At 40.7% G+C, this 25,796-nt stretch overlaps 1 protein-coding gene across 1 annotated transcript in view; it reads right to left on the bottom strand.

Moving 5' to 3' along the window:
* Positions 1-25,796, bottom strand: part of RBPMS2 (RNA binding protein, mRNA processing factor 2) — a 52,818-nt gene that overhangs the window by 9,228 nt on the left and 17,794 nt on the right. Inside the window, exons 2-6 of the mRNA XM_051980885.1 lie at positions 7,467-7,544; positions 6,277-6,315; positions 5,426-5,488; positions 4,968-5,118; positions 3,716-3,864 (exon numbers count right to left, since the gene is read on the bottom strand). Of these exons, the coding sequence (XP_051836845.1) occupies positions 3,716-3,864; positions 4,968-5,118; positions 5,426-5,488; positions 6,277-6,315; positions 7,467-7,544 (480 nt within the window). The remainder of the gene's footprint in view (positions 1-3,715; positions 3,865-4,967; positions 5,119-5,425; positions 5,489-6,276; positions 6,316-7,466; positions 7,545-25,796) is intronic.

Below are 25,796 nucleotides of genomic sequence, written 5' to 3'. Positions count from 1 at the left end.
TTTTCTTTTCCCTCCCCAAGAGGGCAAGCAATGTGATATATTACCTGATATTTTTAAAGACCTCTTAAAAAAAAACAAACAAACAAATGTTGTACATCTATTACCTCATTTGGTCCTATGAGTCAATTATGCAGCTGAAGAAATCCAGCTCAGAGGGTTTAATGATTTGCCTGAGGTCAAGGCAGCCAGTTTAGTGCTGAGTGAGACTTGAACAGAGGTCGGCTGACTTTTGGTCCCTAGCTCCTGTCATAGTCAATGATGTCTTAGCTAACAGATGCCCAAACTTCTTACTGTCTTAAAAGTACATCCTCAAAACAACAACAGCTCTTCTTAGACTCAAGGTTCGATCCGGATAACATTATATTAGGTTATAGTCCTTCTCGATATGAGATGGGTGTCCTGCAGAGGGGACTCAAAAGCAGACACCTCAGCTTAAAGGGGACATGGGAATTTATGAAATGGAGCTCTGTAGCTCATTCAACCAATGCAACCCCCAAAGTGGCTCTTGGAGAGGAGTAATGTTTAACCACTCAGGTTTTATTGGTAAGCCATTTGCTGCCTAGGATGTAACTGCTGAGGATGCAGGCAATGTGGCCTGGGAGCAGAGGGCACAGGTGGGAGGGAAAGCTTAGAGGGCTGTCCAAGAATGAAGGAAAGGGGTCACCAGGACAGACCAGACCAGCTGCTTAGGCTAACCATGAAGGAGATGTAGTGAGTTACAATGGAGGCAGAGAGAGAAATGCTGAATTTGTGATCCAAGGATCCAAGTTGGATTCCCAGAATATTAGATGTGATATTATCTCAGGGCTTTGTCTGTCTGTCTCTTTTTGGCAAAAGAACTGGGGTTAAGTGACTGGCCCAAGACACACAGCTAGCAAGTATTAAGTGTCTGAGGCTGGATGTGAATTCAGGTCCTTCTGACTCCAAGGCCGGTGCTCTAGCTGCCCCACCAGTGTCCTCTCTAAGACAGGTAGTAGACAAGATCAGAAGTGTCAAACATGTACCTCAACACTCTGGAATGCTGCCCAATCATTAAAATGTAATTTGGGGAAGAAGGGGTGGTTAGGAGAGAAAGGTATTCAGCTTCAAGCCATCCATCCCCGATGAGGGAGGCGCCTCTCGTATTAGTCTCTAAATTGGTCTGTCTCCAGTCTAATACCTCTCCCTCTCCCAAACATCCTCTATATAACCTTTAAAAAGAATTATTCTTAAATCATAGATATGACCTATTTTTCTTTTTGTTGATTACTCATTTCACTTGTGTCTGATAATTAAGGACCCCATTTAGAGTTTTCTTGGCAGAGATAATGAAATGGTTTGTCATGTCCTCCAACTCATTTTATAGATTGAGAAACTGACTTGTTGAGTGACTTGTCCAGCATCACACGGCTAGAGTCTGAGGCTGGATTTGAACTCAGGAAGATGAAGGACAGAGTTTTATCTACTATTTCACCAGCTACCCATGCTGCTGCTCCCCTACTCAAAGCTCTCGGATGGTTTTCAGGACAGAACACAAAACCTTCTGCTCATCTCATTCAAAGCCTCCACAATGTGAACCTCCCTTAACTTCCTAGTACCCATTTTTCCATAGTACTCTCCAAAGCCAAACTAGAGCATTAACTGTTCCTTAAAAACAACATTCCAACAAACCTCATCTATGCCTCTGCAGGTGACTGGGATGCTCTCTCCTCATTTCTGTCTTTTAAAATTCTTCCCTTCCTTCACGGCTTGGGTACCACATTGGATAAGAGGCCTCTCTTAGCAAAATGCCAATATTCTCCAATACAGCACACTTTAAAGAGCAAGCACTGTCTTTGTATCCTCAGTGTCAAATACAGTGTTGTGTATAAAGTAGACATAACAAGTCTAATATCTTCATTTTCTAAAAAGAGTAACTGAAGCTCAAGAGAAATGAAATCACTTAAGATCGCACAGCTTCTTAGTGATGATAATCTAGATCCTTAAACGATTTTCTTTCTACTCCAAACTTCTTTACCCCAAACTTTCCTAAGTCCAGTGGAAATTTGGAGGTCAGGGAAAGATGCCCACAGGTGACCTTTTTAGCCATTACCAGTTTTGACTGAAAGCCTTTGCAGATTTATTTCACCTGTCCCCAAAATCTATTCCCCATTCCATTACCTTTTATGCACTTCCAATTTCCAGAACTACATGTGCTAAGGCTGAGTTACCACATACTAGAGATAGAACATCATCTAGTATAATTCAGAATATGGTCAAAACATTTTTTAAAGACTTAATCATGTGGACGTGACCATCTCCATCAATGAAATAAACCAAATTGGTTCCAATGGAGCAGTAATGAATTGAACCAACTACACTCAGCGAAAGAACTCTGGGAAATGATTATGAACCACTACATAGAATTCCCAATTCCTTTATTTTTGTCCACCTGCATTTTTGATTTCTTTCATAGGCTAATTGTACACTACTTCAAAGTCCGATTCTTTTTGTACAGCAAAATAACTTTTAAGACATGTATATTTATATTGTATTTAATTTATACTTTAACATATTTACATGTATTGGTCAACTTGACATCGTGGGGAGGGGATGGAGGGAAGGAGGTGAAAAATTTGGAACAAAAGGTTTGGTAATTGTCAATGCTATAAAATTACCCATTCATATAACTTGTAAATAAAAAGCTATTAAAAAAAAAGAGTCTGAGACAAGATATGAACTGACATTAAAGATTTCCACTCTACACATGGCAAAACAAACAAACAAACAAAAAAACCAACTTAATCATGGCACAAAATAGTTTTATCCATGACAGATTTAGGAGCTGGTCTCCAAAGAAAGTAAGCAGGGTTCTCTTTCATTTGTAGATCTTTCCCAACTGTACTGGAAATTCTAAGGAAGTCTGTCTGTACAAAGAGGCTTCAGTGAAATCCTGCTCACAGCCAATCCTTGACGTACGTGTGTGTGTGTGTGTGTGTGTGTGTGTGTGTGTGTGTGTGTGTGTAAAAGAGGGAGAGGGAGGAAAGAGAGAGGGAGAGGGAGGGAAGGGAGAGGGAGGGAAGGGAGAGGGAGAAGGAAGGAAGGGAGAGGGAGAGAAGGAGGAGAGGGAGAGAGGGAAGAGGGAGAGGGAGGGAAAAGAGGGAGAGAGAGAGAGAGAGGGAGGGAAGAGAGGGAGAGAGAGAGAGGGAGGGAAGAGAGAGGGAGAGGGAGGGAAGAGAGAGGGAGAGGGAGGGAAGAGAGAGGGAGAGGGAGGGAAGAGAGGGGGAGAGGGAGGGAAGGGAGAGGGAGAGGGAGAGAGGGAAGAGAGAGGAAGAGGGAGAGGGAGGGAAAAGAGAAGGAGAGGGAGGGAAGAGGGAAGGAGAGGGAGAAGGAAGGAAAAGAGAGGGAGAGGGAGAGGGAGGAAAGAGGGAAGGAGAGGGAGAGGGAGGGAAGAGGGAAGAGAGGGAGAGAGAAGGAAAAGAGAGGGAGAGGGAAGGAAGAGAGGGAGAGAGAGGGAGAGGGAGGGAGAGAGAGAGAGGGAGGGAAGAGAGGGAGAGGGAAGGAAGAGAGGGAGAGGGAGGGAAGGGAGAGGGAGAGGGAAAGGGAAGGAAGGGAGAGGGAGGGAAGAATGAGGGAGAGGGAGGGAAGGGGGTACTTTAACAGAAAATGGTACTCATGAAATCAAGTGATTTTGCCAACTTTTTCCCACTTTATGACCACTCGCCATCTTAGTAGTTTCCCCAGGATAGGACCTTACCTGAGCATGCAGGGCAGCGGCGGCAGCAGCAGCAGCTGGGTAGGTGAATGCAGCATGTGGGATGGCAGGGGTCAGCTCCGTAGTGTATAATGGGTAAGGGGCCCAGGCCTCCGGAGAAGCGGGGATCAGAGCAGCTCCTGTTAGGTCATCTAGACGAGAGACACAAGACCACCCCCAAGCCACCCCCATACTTTATTGTCTCCTCTTCTTACTGAACCCTAGGGAATAATAGAGCTTCCCCCTTGTTCTCCAATGGGGTCCTTTAAGAATCAAACATCATCTACTTGTAGGTTTTATACTGAATTCTGAGTTTCCCCCAGAAGGCAATGGGGCATCAGTCTGGTACAATCTGTATTTGTCTGGCTGAGAGAGGGACAACGTGGGTAAGGCAGATCTAGCAGAGAGGTTTACTGAGAAGTTTTTGGACACTAGGTACATCCCTTTTAAAAGCTGTCAAGGAAGGCTTAATGGAAGACATTAAGACAGATTTGAGCCCAAAGACTCATGTCCCCCACCCTGTGAATTGACTACATCTAATATAGGCTCGGTCTAAAGTTCTTGTTGTTCAATTATTTCAGACTCTTCATGACCCCATTTGGGGATTTATTGGCAAAGATACTGGAGCAATTTGCCGTTTCCTTCTCCAGATTTTTAAATGAAGCAAACAGAGTGAAGTGACTTAGCCAGGATCATGCAGATTTGAATTCAGGAAGACAAGTCTTCTTGACTCCAGATCTGGAGTTCTATATACTGCACCCCCTAAGCTGCCCAGAGTCTAATTTAGAACCTCATATATTACTCAGAACAGAATGAGCAGGCAAGGAAAGAGAGGGAAAAAGAATGACACCAATTAATTATTTGGGGACTCAACAATGGGGAGCTGAAGGCAAAGCCATAACTAAGATACAACTATTAAGATACTGTTCCAAATCTAAAGGTTCTGAGTATATCTGTTCTTAATAAGAATAATGAATTAGAACAGCAAACTAGCCTTCTCAATGGAGTGCTTCTCCCAACTCCTTTGAGAGGAGCTGCTCCAGCCACAGCTTGTCCCCAAGGATCTCCCCCTTCACAGAGGGGGCTGTGCTACTTGCTCTCAGCACAAAAATCCTTTACCACAACCCTGGCTGTAACTACAGCAGAATAAGGACCATCCTCAGGACTTCAACCCAAGGATGGCTCTGCTGGCTTGCTCTGAGCTGGCTGAAGTTGGTGCCCCAAAGAAAAAAAAGTGAGTGATCTTATTACTTACAGGGATCCCGTGCGATGAAGTGTGCGCCTAGGGCAGGGTGAATGCTGGTGGGATTTGGTGTTGCCATCAGCTTGCTCTTTGCCATTTTAGTATTGGCTTTGGCAAACTCTAATCTTAAGGTCTGTGGATTCTCGGGGTCAAAACGAATACCCTGTAGGATGAGTAAAAGAATGTCACCCTGGGATACCCAGCTTTCTTCCAGAGGGATACAAAAGGAATACCTCTGTGAGAGCCCGCCCAAGTTATTTTCCCTCAGGCATCCTAACCTAACATTTCCCCCCAGATTCCATAGGTGATTATTTGGCATCCAGGGAATTTTGGGCAGATAAAAATTATGGAGGCACCCAAGACAGATGCACTTCAATGCTTGTGTATATGTGTTCTGAGGGCTAGAAAGGGGAAGGGGAAGGCAGGTGAATGAGCCCTTTTTCCCTGGGATCACATCTCTGTGTACTCACATTCAATGCATTTTTGGCTGCTTCTGCTCCAGCACGGCTGTCAAAGGTCACAAAACCTACAGGCTAGAAGAACATGCCCTTGAGTTTCAGCAACCATGTACATACCCCATATGGTCTCAGCTCTAGAGAATACCCTCATTCAAAAGGTAATAATTATATCACTCCAACAAAGGGAAAAGAAGGGAAGGTTAGTCTACTATTGTTCCTTTTATCCCCATCCCTCAGATTCACTCCTCATTTAGAGGCACAGGGTCCAGAGCCCCTGCCATAGACAGCTTTACTAGGAGGTGATCTAAAGATTTTAAGGGTACCTAAAAGTCTCTCTTCTTAGGCATTCCTCCATTTGAGTTTCATTCCCTTTTGTCTTAGGGATTACTCTCTCCCTAAAGTTCCTATTGAGAGGGACCATGTATGAAATGGTTATCATGAGTGAGTTGAATTTATTAGGCATTTGCCCCTGACAGGTCAGCAGGAAGGCAGGAGTAAAGAAGCACAGGGGAGAAAGAGGGGATGGCCTTTCCCACACTTTACAAAAAGTCCAGATCTCTTCAGGCACCAGGAGCTAGGGGCTACTGCTGCTCTGAGAACTAAGAAGCAGAGATTGTTCTTAATCTGCCTTATGCAGTATATACTGAGGGACTAGGGAATGCAAGAAACTAGAACTTCCTCTTCTTATTTATCTCAGCCCAGGATGGAGGCCTGGTGCAAAGTCCGGTGTGCATGTGGGACAGACAGCCTTTTAAATTCAAAGCTCAGATCTTGCCAAGAAAGGGGAGACTAGTTCCAAGCTCTGAACAGAACTAAAGGCTGTTGGGGGGCAGGGGGAAGAGATAGAGCCAGAACGTAAATACCTGTTTAGATGTGAGTTTGATCAGTGAGCCTTCATATCCCTGCAAAGACAAATAGTGACTAAGATGGGAATTTTTCATCTTTCTCAACACAATCATTAATGAGAGGCTACAAGCTTTTCTTCTTGCTCTCCCCCTATTCTTTCTAAATCATATGAATATTCTGATTACTTCTAGTTAACTAATCCTACCCATGTTTAAAGGCCCACCTCTTTGGGAAGCCTTCTTGAACTTCCCCAGCATACAGAGGCTGCATTTTCTTCACAACTGATGAACCTGAACTATTCAAATATTCTATTATAACCTTATTATAGCTGGGGGGAAACCGAGTCCTTGAAAAATGAGGCCCAGAGTAAATCAGCTAAACAAACATAGAAAGTTAGTGGCATCCAGAGAGAGAACTATGGAGACTAAATGCGGATCAAAGCATGGTATTTTCACCTTTTTGGGGGAGTTTGCTTATTTTTGTGCGTGTTTGTTTCCTTTTTGATTTGATTTGTGTGTGTGTGCATGCAGCATGATGAATATCGAAATTTTAGAAGAATTGCACATGTTTAACCTGTATCAGATTGCTTGCTGTTTTGGGGAGGGAGGAGATGGAGAAAAATTTGAAACATAAGGTTTTGCAAAGGTGAATGTTAAAAACTATCTTTGCATGTATTTGGAAAAATAAAATATTATTTAAAAAAAAGTTAGTGGCAAGGCAGGAATAAAGATCAACATTCTCCCCCCATGGCTTCCTGTTTCTTGTCTCCAAAATTTATTTTTATCTTAAAATTTTTTTATCTTATTTTAATTTATGAGATAAAACAAACATTTACATAATATAATAAAAAAGGATGACTGCACATGAAACTGCAAATCTATTGTATACAAGTTGCTATTTTGTGTGTGTGTGTGTGTGTGTGTGTGTGTGTGTGTGTGTGTGTAAAACTATTCTCTACCTACTATTTATCAGTTCTTTCTCTTAATGTAGATGGTGTCATCACTTTATTTTTTTTTAAATTTAGATATAATAGTCAAAATGACTTTTTCCACTCACACTACAATCTTCCATTTTAACTCTGCATCTCTCATTCTTAAATTGCAATTATGATATAACCAACTTCTATTTCTCCCACTAGTATAGTCTAGTAAAGCATTCTCTTTCAGTACTGAAGTCAGATAAGGTCTGGTTCAGGGAAAAGACTTACCTTAAATGGCCGGAAGAGAAGATAGAGTTCTCTTGGTTTGATGTCTACAGGGAGGCCACTGACAAACAGTGTCCGGACCTGTGGGCAGAATTTTCAGCAAGAATTAGGAGTTGGACAGGGCAAGGCAGCATGCCAGGATGCTTAGATCCTTCTTGACTGCTGCTGTGAAGTAGGAAATGTCAAAGAATATTTTCACCTAGGCAGAGGAAATGGAAGAAAACTAAGCCTTAGGAAGAGAAATTCAATATTTATGGTTTTGGTTTGTATCTCATTGATGGAGGAATGTAAATTTTTTTACTTAATTTAATTTTTAAAATTTAATTATTTAAAAATCTAAGGTGTTAAATGATTCCTGTAACAAGTCAGTGGCAGAACTAGCTCAAAACTTTTTTTTGCTTTGTCACAAAATTTTACTTTATATTTAGAGTTTTGTTGATGGCCCATTTCATTTTGTCTTTGTATTTTAGTATTTAGTACTTGGGAAACATTTACAAAAGATTTGATTAAAAAAAAAATTAACCAACCTAAGTTTGTTGTTTTTTTCTTAATTACAAGAAAACCTCCACTAGATGCTAGTGATATAGCAGAAAACAATGAATAAAAATTATTCATTGATAAAACATTAACAAAAAAAACACAGTAACCGCAGCTGATAATGTTTGTAACATTCTATACCTATAGTCAACAATCTGAAATTGTTTCTTCAAAGTTACCAGTGTTCTCAACTGCTAGGCGGCTGGATGGCATAATGCTAGCTTTGAATTCAGGAAAACCATCTTCTCAAGTTAAAATCTGAACTCAGACATTATCTACCTGACGTTGGGCAAGTAATTTAACCTTGTTTGCCTCTGTTTCCTCATCTGTAAAATGAGCTGGTGAAGGAAATGGCAAACCACTCCAGTCAGACATGACTGAAAATGACTGAACAAGAAAAAAAAAATCATGTATAGTGTTCTCCTATGGAATAGCAGGATTATGAGAAATAAACCTAGAATAGACAAAATTATTGCTGTATTTGTATTACTTCTGAGTTGGAAGTCTAGTAATTAAACTAGGGTATGGATACTTATGTCTAGAGTTAGTCATTAGCATTTCTGCTTTCACATTTCTTCAAACTCATCTATTTTACTATAAACTTTTTTTAAATCCCAAGAATGTGAATAGCCACCAATTATTTTAAATATTTAATGGCCAAGATACCTGATAATCAATTGAATTAGTTATTATTGAATAGTCAGTAATAACTCAACATTAGGGTCATATGATAGAAATCATAGCCCTCTAGCCTACCACAATATGTTTCTCAGAATTGGTAGTTGTCACCTTGGAAAATCAGTCTTCTCCCCCTTCCCCAATGGAAAATACAAGACCTTTACAAGTATAGGGTTAGGAGGAGGAAAGTAAAGCATAAATACCAAAGTTCAACTTCATAATTTTATTGAAGAGTTCTCGAAGGGATACTTCTATAGGGAAAGAGCTAGAGAAATTGCCATTTCAAGACAAAGACGGCAAAGAAGCAGCAAAGTTGTTAATGAGGTAGTTCAGGGACCTCGCTCCATCTGAGTGCTGGAAGTTCCCTTTCCCTCCTTTTCTCTCCCCAGTCTATCTCTGTCTATCTTTCTCTCTCCCCCCTGCATTTTCAAATTGTTTCCAGGACCACTGACCTTCTTGTATTGAATCAAAAAAGAAAAGGAAAACAAATAATTAACAGTGGCCAACTATATCCTTTATTGCCAGCTGATTTGATAGTTACTGAAAGTTCAGCTATCTAAATTCAAATTATGGCTGATTGGCTTGTTGATTGATAGCTCAGCTAATAATTCTGGAGAAAAGGAAAAATGCTTCCCTCCTTTCCTTCTCTTCTTCAGGGCCCCTTTGGTACAAAGTTCTCTCATGATACCTTAAGTAGAACATAGACAGTCCCTGCTAATTCAGTCAAAGACGATCCATTTGGGATTTTCTTAGCAAAGCCACTGAAGTGGTTTGCCATTTTCTTTTCCAGCTCATTTGACAGATAAAGAACTTGAAGCAAAACAGGGTTAAGTGACTTGTCCAGAGCCACAGCGCTAGAGTCTTCCTGGTTCCAGGCCTGGCGCTTCACTCACTGCCTCACTGAGCTTCGGATCCAAAAGATGAAGAGGAGAAAGGCTGGGGACAGGGGGGTGAGGGAGAAGGAGAGGGGGGAAGAAGAAGGGAAGGCAGGGAACACAAGCTCTTTGTGGTCAGAGGCTTTTTTTTTTTTGACTTTGTATCTTCAGTGCTTAAGACAATGTAGGTAATTAACAAAAGCAAGAAGGTTGAGGTGATGAAACTGAACCAAGAGCCATAATAATGGCAATAAAGTAACAGAACCTGCAGACACACACACACACCCCAAACTCATCAGTAAAATCGTCCCTTCACTGTGACAGATTTCCCGTTGGGATTACATATACTTTTCAATCCAGTACCCCTGGTCTCATCTCCCAACTGTGGCTGCTATCCATGGCTCTCCGCCACTCCTGGAATGTTGTCCCTCTTTATCTGGCTTCCCCAGATCCCTTCAGTTTCCATCTAAAATCCCATCTTTTATAGGAAGCCTCTCCTGATCCCCATTATTTCTAGGGCCTTACCTCTGCCGATCATTCCCAATTTATCTTGCATCTATATATCTTGTTGTAGATGTCCCTTCTTGTATTGTGAGAGCACCTGGTCAGCATGTACTGTTTTTTGCCTTTCTATGCATCTTCAGAGCTTAGCACAGTGCCTCACACATAGTAGGTGCCTCACACAGAGTAGGTGCCTAATATGCTGACTGATAGACATAGTCAATGTGTCAGTCTGTTCTGCTTAATGCTACTTTGTTACAATAAAGGACTACAGGGAAATTGTAGTGATGAAACAATAGCAGATAAAGGCAATAGTTTTGTTTTGTTTTTAAGAATATGACTACAAGACTTATAAACTCTTCCCAAGCCTCTGAAGCCAAATTGGCAGGAGGCACCACTGGTAAAAAGAAAATCGTTCCAGCTCTCACACAGGTCAGGGCTCAGAAGCAACACAGACCCCCAGGCTCTAGGCAGACACCCAGAGTCTGACTGGTGGGTAAGCATTTGCCAACCTGGCATAGTCGGAGTATCCTTAAGAGCCTCCTGAAATCTGCCCAAAATTTCACTCTAAATCATCCCTTCAGATTAAGCACTGCCTTGAAAATTAAATAGTTTTCTCTCTCTGAGAGGGATCTCTGATATCTTAGTCAAATCACTCAATACTCTCCTCTAAGGAGACTGATAAAGCATACATGAACTGGGTACTTAAGACAACCTTTGGTTTTGCCAAGGGCCATCTCTCTGCATAGGTCCAAAGGCACAATGAGTCACCTTAAAAAACCATCCTTCAGAAGGCCATTTCCTTTTCCAGTTTAGGTACCATCCTGCTAAGTGCTTACAGAAAGTGCCATCCACAACCTGCATCCTTTTCTCCCTTCTGCAGCAAATACCAGCCTGTTCTTATCACAGTCCGGGACACACCATCTCACTCCAGTGGACAGCAAGGGAATCAAGTGGATGTGAATTATCCAAGAAAATCATGAGTTAAAAGCCTTCCCTGATCCATTACCTAGCATAGCTTGATCTGGCTCTGAAAAGAAGTCCCCCAACTCAAAGCTCCCAGGTCAATATACCAGCCCCTCTGGAATCACAGACCTGGAAATAATCGGCAAGAACTACTCCAGCTCCATTTTGCACAAGAGGAAAACCAAGGCAGAGAGAGGGGGAAAGGGGAAGGAGAGACAGAGAGAGAGAGAGACAGACAGACACACAGATTCAGAGAGAGAGAGAGAGAGAGACAGAGACAGAGAAAGAAAACACAGAAGCAATGCTTTGCTGAATCTAATGACTTCCATTCAGATGTACACTCTGCCACTGCTCTATTTGCTGAGGGAATGTTCCTCCCCAAATTTTGGTACCCTGAGACAACTTTTTCATCTGGTCCAGAGATAGAAAATAGAAAAAGAAAAACAAAACATGTCAATTACAGCAGAATGAGAGGATTCAAAATATGTACTAATAAATTTCCATTTCAAGAAAGCATATATAATAATGGAAGACAATAGATTCAGAATTGTCCAATCTTTCTTTGCTTCCTTGTAGGTTCTCTTTTTGTTCTGTGCTATGCATTTTAAAAATTTTTAATATTTTTATTTTCCTCCGTTACATGTAAAACAATTTTTTTCCCACATGTTTTAAAAACTTTTGAGTTCCAGATTCTTTTCCTTCCTTCCTACCTCTAGCTCCCATTAAGAAAGCACATGGGAAGTTATGCAAAACATTTCCATAAAAGCCATAAATATAGATTTCTGCCTTCCCCCGAAAACAAAACAAGCCTCAAGAAAAATAAAGGGTTTAAAAAAAAAAAAAAGGGAAGCATCAATCTGTATCCAGACACAATCAATTCTTTCATTGGGTATGGCTAGCATTTTTCATCACAAATCCTTCAGAGTAGTCTTGGATCACTGTCATTCACAGCCAATCATCCCATGTTATAAAATAACTCATCTTGAACAGGATGATTTCAGAAAAGCTTGGAAAAACTTACATGATTGATGCTGAATGAAGCAAGCAGAACCAGGAAAATATTGTAAACAGTAACAGCAAGATTGTGTGATGATCAACTAGACACTAACTTTTCTTGGCAATTCCAATAAACTTTGGGTAGAAAATGCCATCTGCAGCCAGAGAGAACTACAGAGACTGAATGCTGATTGAAATGTACTGTTTTCACCTTTCCCCCCCCCTACTGTTTCTCTCCCCCCCCCACTTCTGTTTTCCCCTTTTGCTCTGATTTTTCTTTCCCAACATGACTCATATGGAAATATGTAAAAAATGAATGTACGTGTATAAACAACAAAAAAAATCCTTAAAACTTTTAAACTAAAAAAAATTATGACACCCTTGTGAAATGGGCAAAGAAACTGGAGCTGTGACATCATGGGTCTAGAGTACTTTTTTTTAAATTAAAGCTTTTTATTTTTAAAACATTTGCATGAATAATTTTCAACATTGACCCTTGCAAAACCTTGTGTTCCGAATCTTCCCTTCCTTCTCCCCAACCCTTGCCTTAGATGGCAAGTATAGAATACTCCTGATGAGCAAATTCTCTTTCCCAATGTAGATAAAATCAACAAACATTTAAGCATCAACTGCATGCTAAGTTTGATCTCTTCTCTGCAACTTCCCATCTTAACAGAGTAGTTTTGGTCACTGAGAAGTTAAAAAAAAAAAAAAAAGTTAAATGTATCAGAGAGAGATCTGAAGTCTAGTCTTTCTGACCAGAAGGCTAGCTCTCCATCCACTATGCTAGACTGCCTTTGATTTAACAATAATAGTTGGAATAAAGTTACCAATTTATATTATAGAGCTCTCAGAGCTCCTTTATACTTACTTATCTTAACAATATCATCAACCCCACTTTACTAATGGAAAAAAAGTCTAAATGACTTGCTCACAGAAGTAATTAAGAGTCAGAATTAGAACCCAGGGTTTCTGGCTCCTGACATTCACTGCTGAATTTGGCAACTACCATCTCAGAGATTCACTAATGAAAAAAAATATATATATATATATATCATTGGTCATGGCCATGTTAGATGGAAGAATTGAGAAAAAAAAATCAACAGTGGATGGTCATATTCTCCTTTCCATATGCATAGATTGAGAGGGCCAAGCCTGGATCAGAACAGATTAGTCAGAGATTTCTTTCTCCCTCTACTTCTCTCTTCTGCCTCAATGGGAGGAGGGTAAGAAGTCACTCTGGCCAGCAGGGAGGCAAAGACCAAGAACCAGAGAGGCTCCACATAATCCCTGTACTTGAGCTCTTTCTCTTCCTGCCCTTGTGGCCCACCCCCCAGGGGCCTCCTGCTTCAATCTGGCTAATTTTAAACTCTTCCCCAAACAGCTCTTAGCCTGTCACCCTGGAACAGCAAGTTCTCAGAAACAGAAAATATTTCCCGCCTGTCCCTAGGGGGTGGCCAGGCCCTCCCCCCTAGCTTCCCAGCTTAGACTTTGTTATACTCTCCCCTCCTCCCACCACTTTGGGACAATCCTCCCTCTTCCATTTTGATCTTTTAGGAAAGGAAGATTTACTTCCAGTCCTCAGGTGTCAGTCTTCCCATGACCCAAAACAAGCTTCTTGATGGGGGCACAGTTACTACTATCAGATTAGTAGAGAAGTCTAGTCTGAGCAAATGTTCTCTCAAAGGCGAACCTCAGCCAAAGCCTCCCACTCTGGTTATACTCTCAATGCATACATCTCACTTTCTTACTTGGGAGCATTAGCATTCTTCCAAATCCAATTTAATACACTACTCCTCCCAGGCTCTTTAGACCTATTGTGCTGCCTCATACATACTTTCCCCTCTTCCCCTACCCCTTTTTAGCTCTCCCTTAGTCTCGTGTCCCTCGTGATCAGCACAAGACCTGACATCTAGTGTTTAATAAATGCTTTACCATTCATTTATAACTATAAATCATGACTTCCAAAGGACGGAAGAAGCAGGCCCTCCCGCCTCTGAGCAGAGAAGGGCTGGATTAGAGGTAAAGAATGAGGCTTATATTTTCAGGCAGAAGCACTGTTGAATTAGTTTGATTGAAAGGACTTATTTGTTGCAGGAGAAAATTCTTAGGGTCACAGAAAGTGATAATCATGCAAAAAAAAAAAAATCAGTAATTCTTTTTTTAAAGATTATTAGGAACCATGCCTCATATTCATTCTCATATTGTATAGGGTTATGCAGTCTAGCTTCTAATTTCTTCACTCACCTGGAATTTAATTCTAAAATGACCAATGAACTTTTTTTTTTTCTCCTGAAGCAATTGGGGTTAAGTGACTTGTCCAGGCTCACACAACTAGGAAGTGTCTGAGACCAGATTTGAACTCAGGTCCTCCTGACTTCAGGCTGGTGCTCTCCCACCTAGCTGTCCTTACCAATGAGCTTTTAATGGTCAAATCCAATGAGATTTTCTTAAATCTCATGCTTGACCTTTCAGTAAATTTTCATGTTGTTAACGAGCTTCCCCTCCTCTTTTCTTTTTAGATTAGCACAATCTTGTCAGTCTTAACATTCATTAAATACTTACTAAATACTTAGCACTGTGCTAAACATTGGTAATACAAATAAAGAGAAAAAAGATAGTCCTTGCCTTCAAGGGGCTTATAATTAAATGGAATAAGACAACACACAAAAAGGAAATTGAAAAGTCAGCTTAGGGGACAATGGAGAAGTCCAAAATAGATGGGCTGTCCTGGATCCTCTCCCTTAAATGGGGATTTTGGTGCTTGTTACTTTACAGCAATCTTTTGGTTCTCTTTCTACCTCTCTGGCTAGTTCTCAGTTTCTTTCATTGGATCATCATACTAACTGTGTAGTTAGCTACCCACCTGCTAACTGTGTAGAGTTAGCACTTAAACCCACAGCTTTTGATTGTAAGTCTATTATCTTTCCCTGTATCAACTTTCTCAATGACACATGTTTATTGAGAAATACATATACAGGGGCAATTAGGTGGTGCAGTGGATAGAGTACCAGCACTGACGACCTGAGTTCAAATCTGGTCTCAGACACATAACACATCCTAGCTGTGTGACCCTGGGCAAGTCACTTAACCCCAATTGCCTCAGCAAAACAGAAAAAAAAAGAGAGAGAGAGAGAGAGAGAGAGAGAGAGATACAAATACAGAAACTTAATTTAAATTAATTTTCTGATATGAAAAAAAAAACAGTTGTGGGATAAAATTCAATAAACCTTAAAAAAAACATTATAAATCGATTTTCCTAAAGTCTGCCCCAAATCCAGGACTACTACTACCACCACCACTACTACTAGCTAGCATTTATATAATACTTTTAAGATTTGCAAAGCATTTTACAAATATTATTTCATTTTATCCTAATAACAACCCTGGGAAGGTATTATTATCTGCATTTTACAGATAAATAAAAATGAGGCTCAGAAAGATTAAATGATTTAATCAATTAATCTAGAGCTGAAATTGAACTCAGGACTTCTCAATTACAAATTCAACACTTTACCCCTGTATCCCCAATGTATCACTGTTGTGGTTCTAGATTCTATTTCTACTCCATATTACATTTCCTTACCATTACTTGCCAGCAACAAAGATCATCACCTATTTATGTGTAGATGTAGAAAATTAAGACTCAAGGACACAACTATCTTGTAGAATAGCAGACTCAATGCAGGTCTCCCCATACCCAGTTAGGGGCTCATTCATAGCAGCTGCCAACAGATGTGACTTAATTTCCTAAGGATAACAATTGGAAGGGCTGGGAGCAGGAGAGAAGGAAGGACCCTGCTAGTCTAGATATGGGCAAAGTATGACTTGAAGGCCAGTAATCCAATACTAGACAAAGTTAGTTGGAATGTAAATACATTTAATCAGACTGGGGGGAGGAGAAGATAGCACACCAATAAAAAGACTAAACTTGAGCCTTACTCTAAAAAGCAGCCTTCCCTTAAAACAGGATGAGCTCTGTAGGTAAACAGTGCAAATTTTCTCCATTTCCTAATGTCTGGTCATCCTGGAGTGACCCAGTACAGAAGAGTCCCCTAGAATAATGAGGTCTATTTTCACTAAAAATGGACCAAGAGAAAATGGGTTAGCAATGACAATAAAAACTTGGGAACCATCTGAGTTCAAATCCAGCCCCAGACATTTAAGCTGTATGCTTCTAGGTAACTCATTTAACTCTATTTTCCTCAGTTTCCTCATCTGTCGAATGAACCTGAGAAGTTAATGGCAAACCACTGTAATAGCTTTGTCAAGAAAATCTCAAATGGAGAACTGACTGAACAAAGCGACTGTTAATACTCGCTTTATTAAAAACCTACTATATGCAAAGACAATGAGAGCCCAGAGTCAAAAATGTTTCATCTCATCTCCTGCAAACTGACAAATACAATAATAAAAATAAGAGTAACATTAATAACACTTACTAGGCACCAAGTGCTGTGCTAAGCACTTTACAATTATTATCTCATTTGATTCCCACACAACCCTGGGAGGTAGGTATTATTATCCCCATTTTACAGAGGAGGAGACCGAGGCAAAGATTTAAGGGACTTGCCCAGGGTCACAAAGTTAGTAAGCAAAGCTGGAGTCTGAAATCTTACAGACTCCAGATGCAGCAATCTAGCCACTGAACCATGTAGCTGCTTCTGTAAGTCAATGCTTGAAAGACCATAAGAAAACTGGCATCCCAAGACACTGCTGATGGAATGGTGATTTACGACAATATAGACATTGGAAACAAAAGCCCTAATACATACCAAAATATTTTTAGTGGCACTCCTTCTGACAGCAAAAGATTTTACTGAGTATCCATTAATTGGGAGATTTTTTAAAAAAAGTAACATGTATGAGATAATGAAATGTTATTGTATTGTATGTCATGATAAATATAAAGAACTTGAAATAGTGAGAAATATGATCAGATTTGATCACTGGTCACTCTTTGTCATAAATAAGTGTTCAATCTGCAAGAGGTACGATTCCCCCTCCTACCTTGAAAATGAATCAATGAAGACAAAAAACATATGCAAAAGATATATATATATATATATATATATATATATATATTTTTTTTTTAAATTCCCTCCCCTTAAGGAACTGTTATACACACATGCCATTAAGTTAATGCAAAATATACACAAAATAATACACTAATTTTGAGAAAGTGTGTTAAATATTAATTGGGAGTAGGGGTAAAAGCAGAATATAATGACATGTTTCTTGTACAAGGAAGAATCTGAGCTGTTTGGGCATTGAAAGAAGCTGAGAATGGCTAAGTTGTGGGTGTACAATATGGAAATGCAGGAACTCACTTGTACAAAAATACCATGGTGGGAGATGGAAGGAATGTCATCAGTTTGATGGAAGCCATATGCATGAAGAAGTAGAATATCAAATAAGGATGAAAAGGTAGGTGGAAGTTAGATAATTTCTTTGCCAGAATTCTGTTGACTTCACCCTGCATTAAGTATTCTAAGTCTTACTAGGCTTCTTTACATTCCTTATATTACTAGCTTCTATTATGTTCTATGGCATCATACATGAGGACTACCAGCCCTCCAATGTGACATCCAGAGCTTTTAAAAGTAAGAACAATTAAATCTCAGGCTGCTGACAGACCAAGGAACTGTAGCTTACCTCTCTGCCTGTATTAGTTATGGAGATTGTCAAATCACTCTCCACTCCCAAATAAAACCACACCTCCCTCCCCTGCTGCTCACTGCTCACTTAGAGTCATATTTCCTCCACCTTTACCTCTCCCTGTCCATCCATCCTTCAAGGTCTGTTCAAGCACCATCTTGCAAGTGAAGTCTGTCCACAGCACTGGGCCCTCAGAGCACTTCCTGTCCATGCTCTTCATCTGACACTTTTGATATGAGATCTTGCAAAGTTAGCTTTTGATGGGTGGTATGTTTTATTTTACTGAAAGGAGACTACGTTCTTTAAAAGAAAGGTCTATAGGTGTTCTATTTCTCCACATGCCCAATAATGTATGCCTCCATATGGCCTGAGCCAAGTTCAACACAAGCAACTGAATAACAAGCTAGATGCTCAAGTGAAAACCTTGAGGTTTTCAGATTTCTCCAGCCCCAGAACTAGGAGAACTACAACAGATCTTGCCTTGAGAGGCCATGTGATCCAATGGAAAACACCTACGGCTTGGATTCTGGCTCTGCTATTTACTATGAATTTGGGACACGTCTTTTCAATTCCCCTCTGCAGCTTAATTTTTCTTTTCTGTAAAAGGAGGGTGTCAAATTTGTTCAGTTCTAAGGTTCCCTTCCAGATGGAGATGTGTGGGCTTCTGACCCCAGAGAGCTAGTCTAACACTGTCTTACAGATGAAGGGAAATTGCTCAGCCAGGCTATTTGGCGACCTAGCAGCAGCATCAGAGAAACCAGACTTGCCATTTCTCATAAGTCCTAGCCAACTCTCCTTTGTTCCTGCTGGCACCGGTGCTGTGGGCTGGTGGAGTGTCTGCCCATACAGGAAAGAGTGACTTGGAGCAGTCTAAATCCTGGCACATCCATCTACTTCCTGTGTGATGCTAGGGACAAGGGGACTCACTATGAATTGACTGGATTCGAAGGTCCCTCCTATATTTAAACCTATATTACTGTGAGTTTTTGATTTGACCTTGAGAGCTAGCATGGCAGAGTGGACTGACTACCAGAAAACCTCATTTTAAATTCTACCTTTAACACTTACTATATAACCATAGGCACATCATTTAACATCTCTGCCTTGGTGTCCTCCTTTGTAAAATGAGACAGCTGGAATTGATGGCTCCTTTCATGCAAATTCAACAAAGACCCAGTTCTCTCCCTCCTCTGACCCATCTTAAGCAAAGGTACGGAGAGAATTATTGGTCTCCCTGATAATTTCAAGACTTCTTGTATCCTTCATAGTTCAGCTGTCCAAAAATCAAAACCTCTAGGGAACATTTTGATTCTTACTTTCACACATTTAATCTGTCAAGCTAGTCTACTTAACACCCTGCCTCTGTTCAACACATCCCCTCTATCCTTCTCTCCTGTCCCCTCTTATGCATCTTTTAAAACCCAACTCCAAGGCAATTTCTTCCAGAAAGACTTCCCCAATTTCCCCTCTTTCATAACAAGTGAACCTCTTCCTTCCTCATCTTCCAGACCTCATATCATAACGCCGAGTGCACTTAGCAGCTATTATTTTGTAATCATTACTTATGGAATCTATGAGTAAATCCCTGTAATAAACTATAAGCTCTACAGAGCATAGGACCTGTCAAGGGCTTCCTAGAATTCCCTTCCGCTCACGGTTTCTTGTAAGGGAACCTCTTCTGAGGTGGAAATGCTTTGAATTCAGTGTATAACATGACCTATCTTCTTCTTTCAATGTCCAAGAGATAGCCCCCACAATTTCCCCCATTCAACAGAGAGAAATACTTATCATTCTGTACTGATTTTATATAATCCTGTCTGTGAACAAGGGTATAAAGCCTTGTTGATTCTGCTTCATTCCCAAGATCCCATAAATACCAGACTGCTACCCCAAAAGCCCAGAAAAAGGAACCCATATGGTCTTACCAAACCTGCCAAAAGGGGTATTTCCCCCCCTCCCCCACGTCCTGTGTCTATCAATCTTAGGTTCTCCACCGCAGTTTGCTTACCACTTCCCCCTCAAGCCCCAAACAAATCCCTCTGCTTACCACCTTCTCCAACACCGGGTCAGGTTTCAGAGAGGCTTGGCAGCTGTGTGTTTCCTAACTACAAAGAGGAAAAGAGAGGTTCATAGGTTCATGGGCTTCAGAACGAGAAAACATCTCAGAGATCTAATCTATCCTTCCTCCTTTTATAGAAAAAGAAATAGGCCTAGAGAAATAAATGACTACTCCAGGATTGCAGTTATTACAAGAGCTTGACTGCAAAGCCAGCCTTCTAATCAATACACCATACTGCTCTTCCATGGGTCACCAACCCCCTTCCTTGAGCCCCATACAAGCACTGCTCCCGCCCCCCCCCCCAATCTAAATCTAAAGTCAACTCTTTATAATATGAATGCATTTTAATTTCTAATAATAAACATCAATAGGTAAACAACCCTCCCAAAAAACTCTTTGGTGGGGAGGTTCTTAGTAATTTTTTAAGAGTGTAAAGGGGTCCAGAGAACAAACAGTTTGAGAAAGATTCCTCTCATGTGTGTAAAATAATTTATATACTTTTGTCATTTGATCCTCAACCCTAGATGGAAGTCATCGCTGATATTTTTCTCACTTAGGAGGGATAAGATTGTCTTGTGTCACATCACTATAAAGCATTAGAGGGGAGATTTCAATCTGGGTAGGTCTTCTCCATCGGAAGGGTAGCCTTTTATTCACTACTATACCATATTATTTTAGAATAATCTTAAGCAAGTTAGTCCAAGGAACTCGAGGCCCTTGAAGGGACAGGGCAAGGGCAAGGCCTTTCCCATAATAGGGTTAGCCTTTTTTTTTTGATCTTTTGAAGCAATTGGGTTAAGTGTCTTGCCCAACGTCACAGTTTGCTAGTCAGTGTCGTGTCTAAGGCTGGATTTGAACTCAGTTCCTCCTCCTGACTCCAGAGCTGGGGCTCTATTCTTTATGTTAGAGTAGCTGCCCTTTCAGCCTTTCAATCTAAAGCTATCTTTGGCAGAATTAGACCTACTTGTCTCCATATCCTGTATCCCACCTGAGACACCACATGTTAGGCAAGCATGATGTCAGAATCAGAGTTCATAGGCTTGTTTACTGGTTCTGCTACTTAGGAACAATGCTAGCAAAGTCCTTTGGACTCAGGAGGTGTTTGCTCACCTCTAAAATGGGGACAAATCAAGTCTATGCTGCCTACCCTCACACAGTTGTTGTAAGAAACCTTCAGAACTATAGAAATACAAATTATTATAATTCATTTATTCACTCCACAACCAGAACTAATTGAAAAAAAAGGAGGCTGGTTATCTGGACTCCTTCCATGGTATTATGTAGTATGTCAACAAATAAGTGTGTCACATATACTAAGCCAAAGACAGACAAGACCAAGGCTCAGAGAGATCTTTGGTCAGAGGTGAGATTAAAGGCGGATTTGGAATTCAAATCTAAACCACCCCCAAATTCATGAAGTCAGCAGGCACTAAACCCTCAATTGGGCCAAGTTCACCACCTTAGCCATTAACCCATACTTCCTCCTCCCCTATTGAAATCCTTAGCAAGAGCTATTACAGGTTAATAATTATCTGTTAACACTTCAGCTAGGATTAGGTGACACCCACATAAGAGATCAGGAATAGGACAATTTTCTACCCCACCCCTAAAGCACTTGTTTAGTCCTGTCTCATTCTTCCTGACTCCATTTGGGGTTTTCTTGGCAAAGAAACCAGTAGATTGCCATTCCCTTCTCCAGCTCATTTTACAGATGCAATAACTGAGACAAAAAGGATTAAGTGACTTGACCAGGGTCACACAGCAGTCTGATGCCTGCTTTAAACTCAAGAAGATAAGCCTTCCATATTCTCAGCCCAAAGTTCTTTGCCACCTAGACCCTCTATCTTAAAGCACAGGAGGTTACAAAGAAAAAACAGAAAAGCTCACATTTTAATAGAGGAAGAGATAGAGAAATAACTATGTAGGCATCTAGAGATCAGAGGAAAGGTGTTCTGGCCATATAACAAGAAACATTTCAGTTTATTGAGGGCCAATGTGCCACAAGTGACTAGCCCTTGGGGAGTATCCGCTACTTTTTACCTAGCATGCCAAATTATGACCTCCTGTTTTTTGGAAAACACTAGGATGTTAGACTTTATCTGGGCACTTTAGCCCCCAAATTCAACCCTGCCTACATATGGAGCCAGTACCCTTCATCCTCAAATTCTCTGCTGGTTGTTAAACAATTTGTGTGAACTGAAAGTTGGCCATTCTCAAGGGTGAATTCATAAAATAATGACTCTGAACGTCTACATTTGCTGAAAAATGTATTTTGGCACCTAGGATCTGATATATTAATCATTATCATTATCCTCTTCATTCATGGAACCAAAGTACTTTATGGAGCTCATAGGATTCTTATAAAGTAAATTATCATCTCCATTTTACAGGAGGGAAATGAGATTAGGTTATTTGTCCAGGGTCACATAGCTAGGAAATAAAGGAAGTGGTAATGAAACTCAGGTCTTTTTGACTTCCAAGTCCAGCATTCTATTATTAACTAAGTCAAGCTGCCTCTTGAGATCCTAATGGAATTCCACAGGGAAATAAAAGTTCCATTGCTAAAAGGCACTAGAACTACTAACATACCATAAGGGGGAGCTGTGAACTGATCCAGCCATTCTGAAGAACAATTTGAAATTAGGCCAACAATGTGACTAAAATACCCATAACCTTTTCCATGGTGTGCTGATAAGTGTTCAACAGCTGGTTCTTTGGGGATCAAAACAAAACAAAACAAAAAAGTGTGCTCTTAACACACTTTTCAATTTATTCTGCAGTACCAAAATCTTCTCTATCACCTTCTTAAGTCTAGGCAATGAACAAAACAATAAATCAAACCCTGATTTGTCAGACTTCCAAGGTATAAATGCTCACAATGAAAACTTAACAGACTCCCAACAAGCCAGTTGGAACTCACTCCAACACGCTCTTGCCTTTAACCCAGAGATCCATCCCATTGCTAGGTCCCAAGGAGGTCCCATATACACATGGACAAATAAGCATGAACTTAATTTAAGTGCTTACTCTGTGCTACAAAAAGAGTCCTTGACATCAAGCTTCTATTCCAAAGAAAGAGACAATACATGGGAAAGCATTTGCTGCAGAGAAGCGGGTGGTCTTGCTGCTTCTTTCATGCCATTTCCACTGATAGAAATCGTATCAATTTTTGACCTTTGTTGACACTGTCAAGGACTTCGGTGCCAAGAACTTTCCTTTCTGGGTTGTCTTCAGGAGCAATGGGGGTAGCAGAAGTGAGGCTGTCCATCCCCACGGGAGATGCCTTCCAGGATATGCTATGGATCCTGGCTGGAAGCACTGTTCCTCTCTCCAGCATCCTGGGCTACCTTCATCAGGGTATATGGGGAGATGGTGATCAAGGTGGGGATGGTAGGGATTTGACTGCCTGGCACATGCTGTCCCATAAGAAATAATAAATAGGAACAGGGGAAACTTGGAAAGAAACAGGGACCGATTCAGGATGAAATAAGAACTAGGAAAACAAAATATATGAAGAGGGGGGAAGGAAAGGAACAGAGGGAAATACTTATTATAATTACCAAGCTTTGAGTCTCTGGAGAAAGAGATGAGAAAATGCATCGCTGTCTTCTTAAAGTTGAAGGGCTATGGGTATAGAGCACTGTATTTATCATCTGACTCAGTTAATGAATTTGTTCGATTTGCTGAACTATATTTTCTTCCTTTTATCTTTCTGTCATAGGGATAGTTTTTTTAAGTTCGAAGACAGCAGGGAAATAAAGGTGATACAAAAAAATAAGAGTTAATTTAAAAAATAAAGGCACCAGGGATAATATGGAAATGTTATAAAAAAGTAAAGTGAGCAAAGAGCTAGGAGTCTAGGTACTGTGTGAATTCTATTCTTCCCTGTATCGAAAGCTATCCACACAAAAAATAGGGACAAATGACAGTCACTCCCCCTACTCTTCCAGTCAAGTGGAGATAATAAAATCAATACTGCCTCCCTCAGCTAGAGATTAGGAGTATCCAATGAGAATGGATGAGATAACACTTTAAGCAGAAATCTTGTATAAATTGGAATATTCTATAATGTCTACGAAGTGTCCAGGAAGGAGACAAACACTCACTATCTTAGATTATAACTAGAAAAGACACTAAAGGCCATTCAGTCCACCCCTTTTAGAGATAAGAAAACAAAAATCCAGCAGTGAAATGACCAGAACCTTAAAGTCATTCAGGAGATGTCTGAGCTGGGATTTAAATAAAACTTCTATTTTCTCTAGTGGTTGTTTTGTAAATTGATGCTTTCAGGAGAAAAGATTTCTTCTAAAATCACTTTCAGTAGGTCATTTCCTTACCAAATGTGCCTGTGTGTTCCCCTCCTCTCCCCCCCAAAAAAATAACTCCAGGGATCCAAAAACAGGTGAGTAAAACCCATCAGCAAAGCAATAAGAGTCAGGTGGCCAATGCCTCCTCAGGCACTAGTCACAGAGAACTCTACTTTCATGCGCACACCTTCCCCCACCCTACCCCCACCCATTTATTGGAGGTAACAGGAGTACCAAGGGGCAAATGGGCTGAAGAGTGTGCTTGGACCCAGGAAGCAGGGCTGGCAGCTCCCATTGGCCATCAGCCCCCTGGGCTGCCCCTGTATACTTGGAAGACCATACTATAGACACATGAAGGCATCTGCTCCCCAATTCAATATTTATGGAGCATTATCTGCCCAGCCATAGGTAAAACTTAGCAAAAAGGACAGGTCCATGATTTAAGTCCTTGTGACAGATGCTGTGAAGGTGTGTGTAGTGGAGAGTAAAGGGGCATATACTACAGTGGGAGATACCACACACACCAGAGGAAGCAGGAAGAGGAATTCATAGGATCTGATTAAGCAGAGCCCATGAAGGGGAGAGGAAAAAGCTGCTCTACTACAATATCCTGTAGGTGCAAATGTTGGGAGGCTAGGTCTCAGAATGAATGACAGATCTGAATTCACAGGAGGGGTTTGGGGAGGAAACCATGAAATATGTTTTATGTGTGGAAACAGGAAGCAGTGACTATTAGAATAACTATCTAGGTAGTTCAGATTGCAATCTTTTGCCACTAGCAAAACAGTTAGTAAGGCAAAATATAGAATCATGAAAATCACATACTCGATTGTTTTACTGGTGGGCACTGGGGAGGGGAGGGGGATGTAACAATATAGATTCATATTTGTCTTTATCGCAAATACCTATCCCCACTCTTCAGCCCCCTAATCCAAAAAGTGGCAGTAGGGAGGAAACCAGTCTCAGGAGATTTGCCTTGAGCTGGTCTTGAGGGCTCCTTATGCCTGCAGGCTGCAACACCCACCTGAAAGGCTGGCTTGAAGGACCTACAACAGAAACCTAGTTTCAAGAGAGTGACAAACATTCAGCTCTTAACCCAAAATGGTTCTCCATGGAGAATAGGCAGGAGAATAAGAGAATAAACAGACTTGTTCAAGCCTGAAAGGACTTCAGAACTCAATTCAAATCCTTCACCTAAGAAGAAACTGATGTCTAAGAGAGATGATATGATTTGAGTAAAGTCACAAGCCAACTGAAACAAGAGCCCAAGTCATCTCCTAGACCAGTGATCCTTCATTAAGGATAAGCAAAAACCCAACATGTAGAATTGGCTCTTAATGAACATTTGTTGAATTTAATAGAACATTAAGGGAAAGATGATCTTGACACAGTATGGTACAGTAGAAAGACCACTGAATTCAAAGTTACAGAATCCTAAATTTGATTCTTGGATCTGTCATCACCCTAATGAATTTTGGGCAATCATTAACTACCCAGAATGAAGGTATCTTGTCGATTATTAAGACTAGATGCTTCCTAAGGTCACTTCCAGTTCTGAGTCCATGAATAAAGGCCCAAAAAGGCTAATAGGAAAAGGACAGTTATGGGACTAGGAATCTCCAATTAACTTCTATATTCCAGTGAGACCAGCTAGCCATCTTCTCATTTCCACCATGAGGATGGAAGTATTTAAATTGGACCACTTTACAGAGAAAAAATGGCTCTTACCTTCAGGCTCTAGGAGGGACCAGATTTG

Source organism: Antechinus flavipes, chromosome 2, assembly GCF_016432865.1.
Source record: "Antechinus flavipes isolate AdamAnt ecotype Samford, QLD, Australia chromosome 2, AdamAnt_v2, whole genome shotgun sequence".
Taxonomy (NCBI): domain Eukaryota; kingdom Metazoa; phylum Chordata; class Mammalia; order Dasyuromorphia; family Dasyuridae; genus Antechinus; species Antechinus flavipes.
Note: the sequence above shows the minus strand (reverse complement) of the source record. Positions and strands in the feature narration are given on the sequence as shown.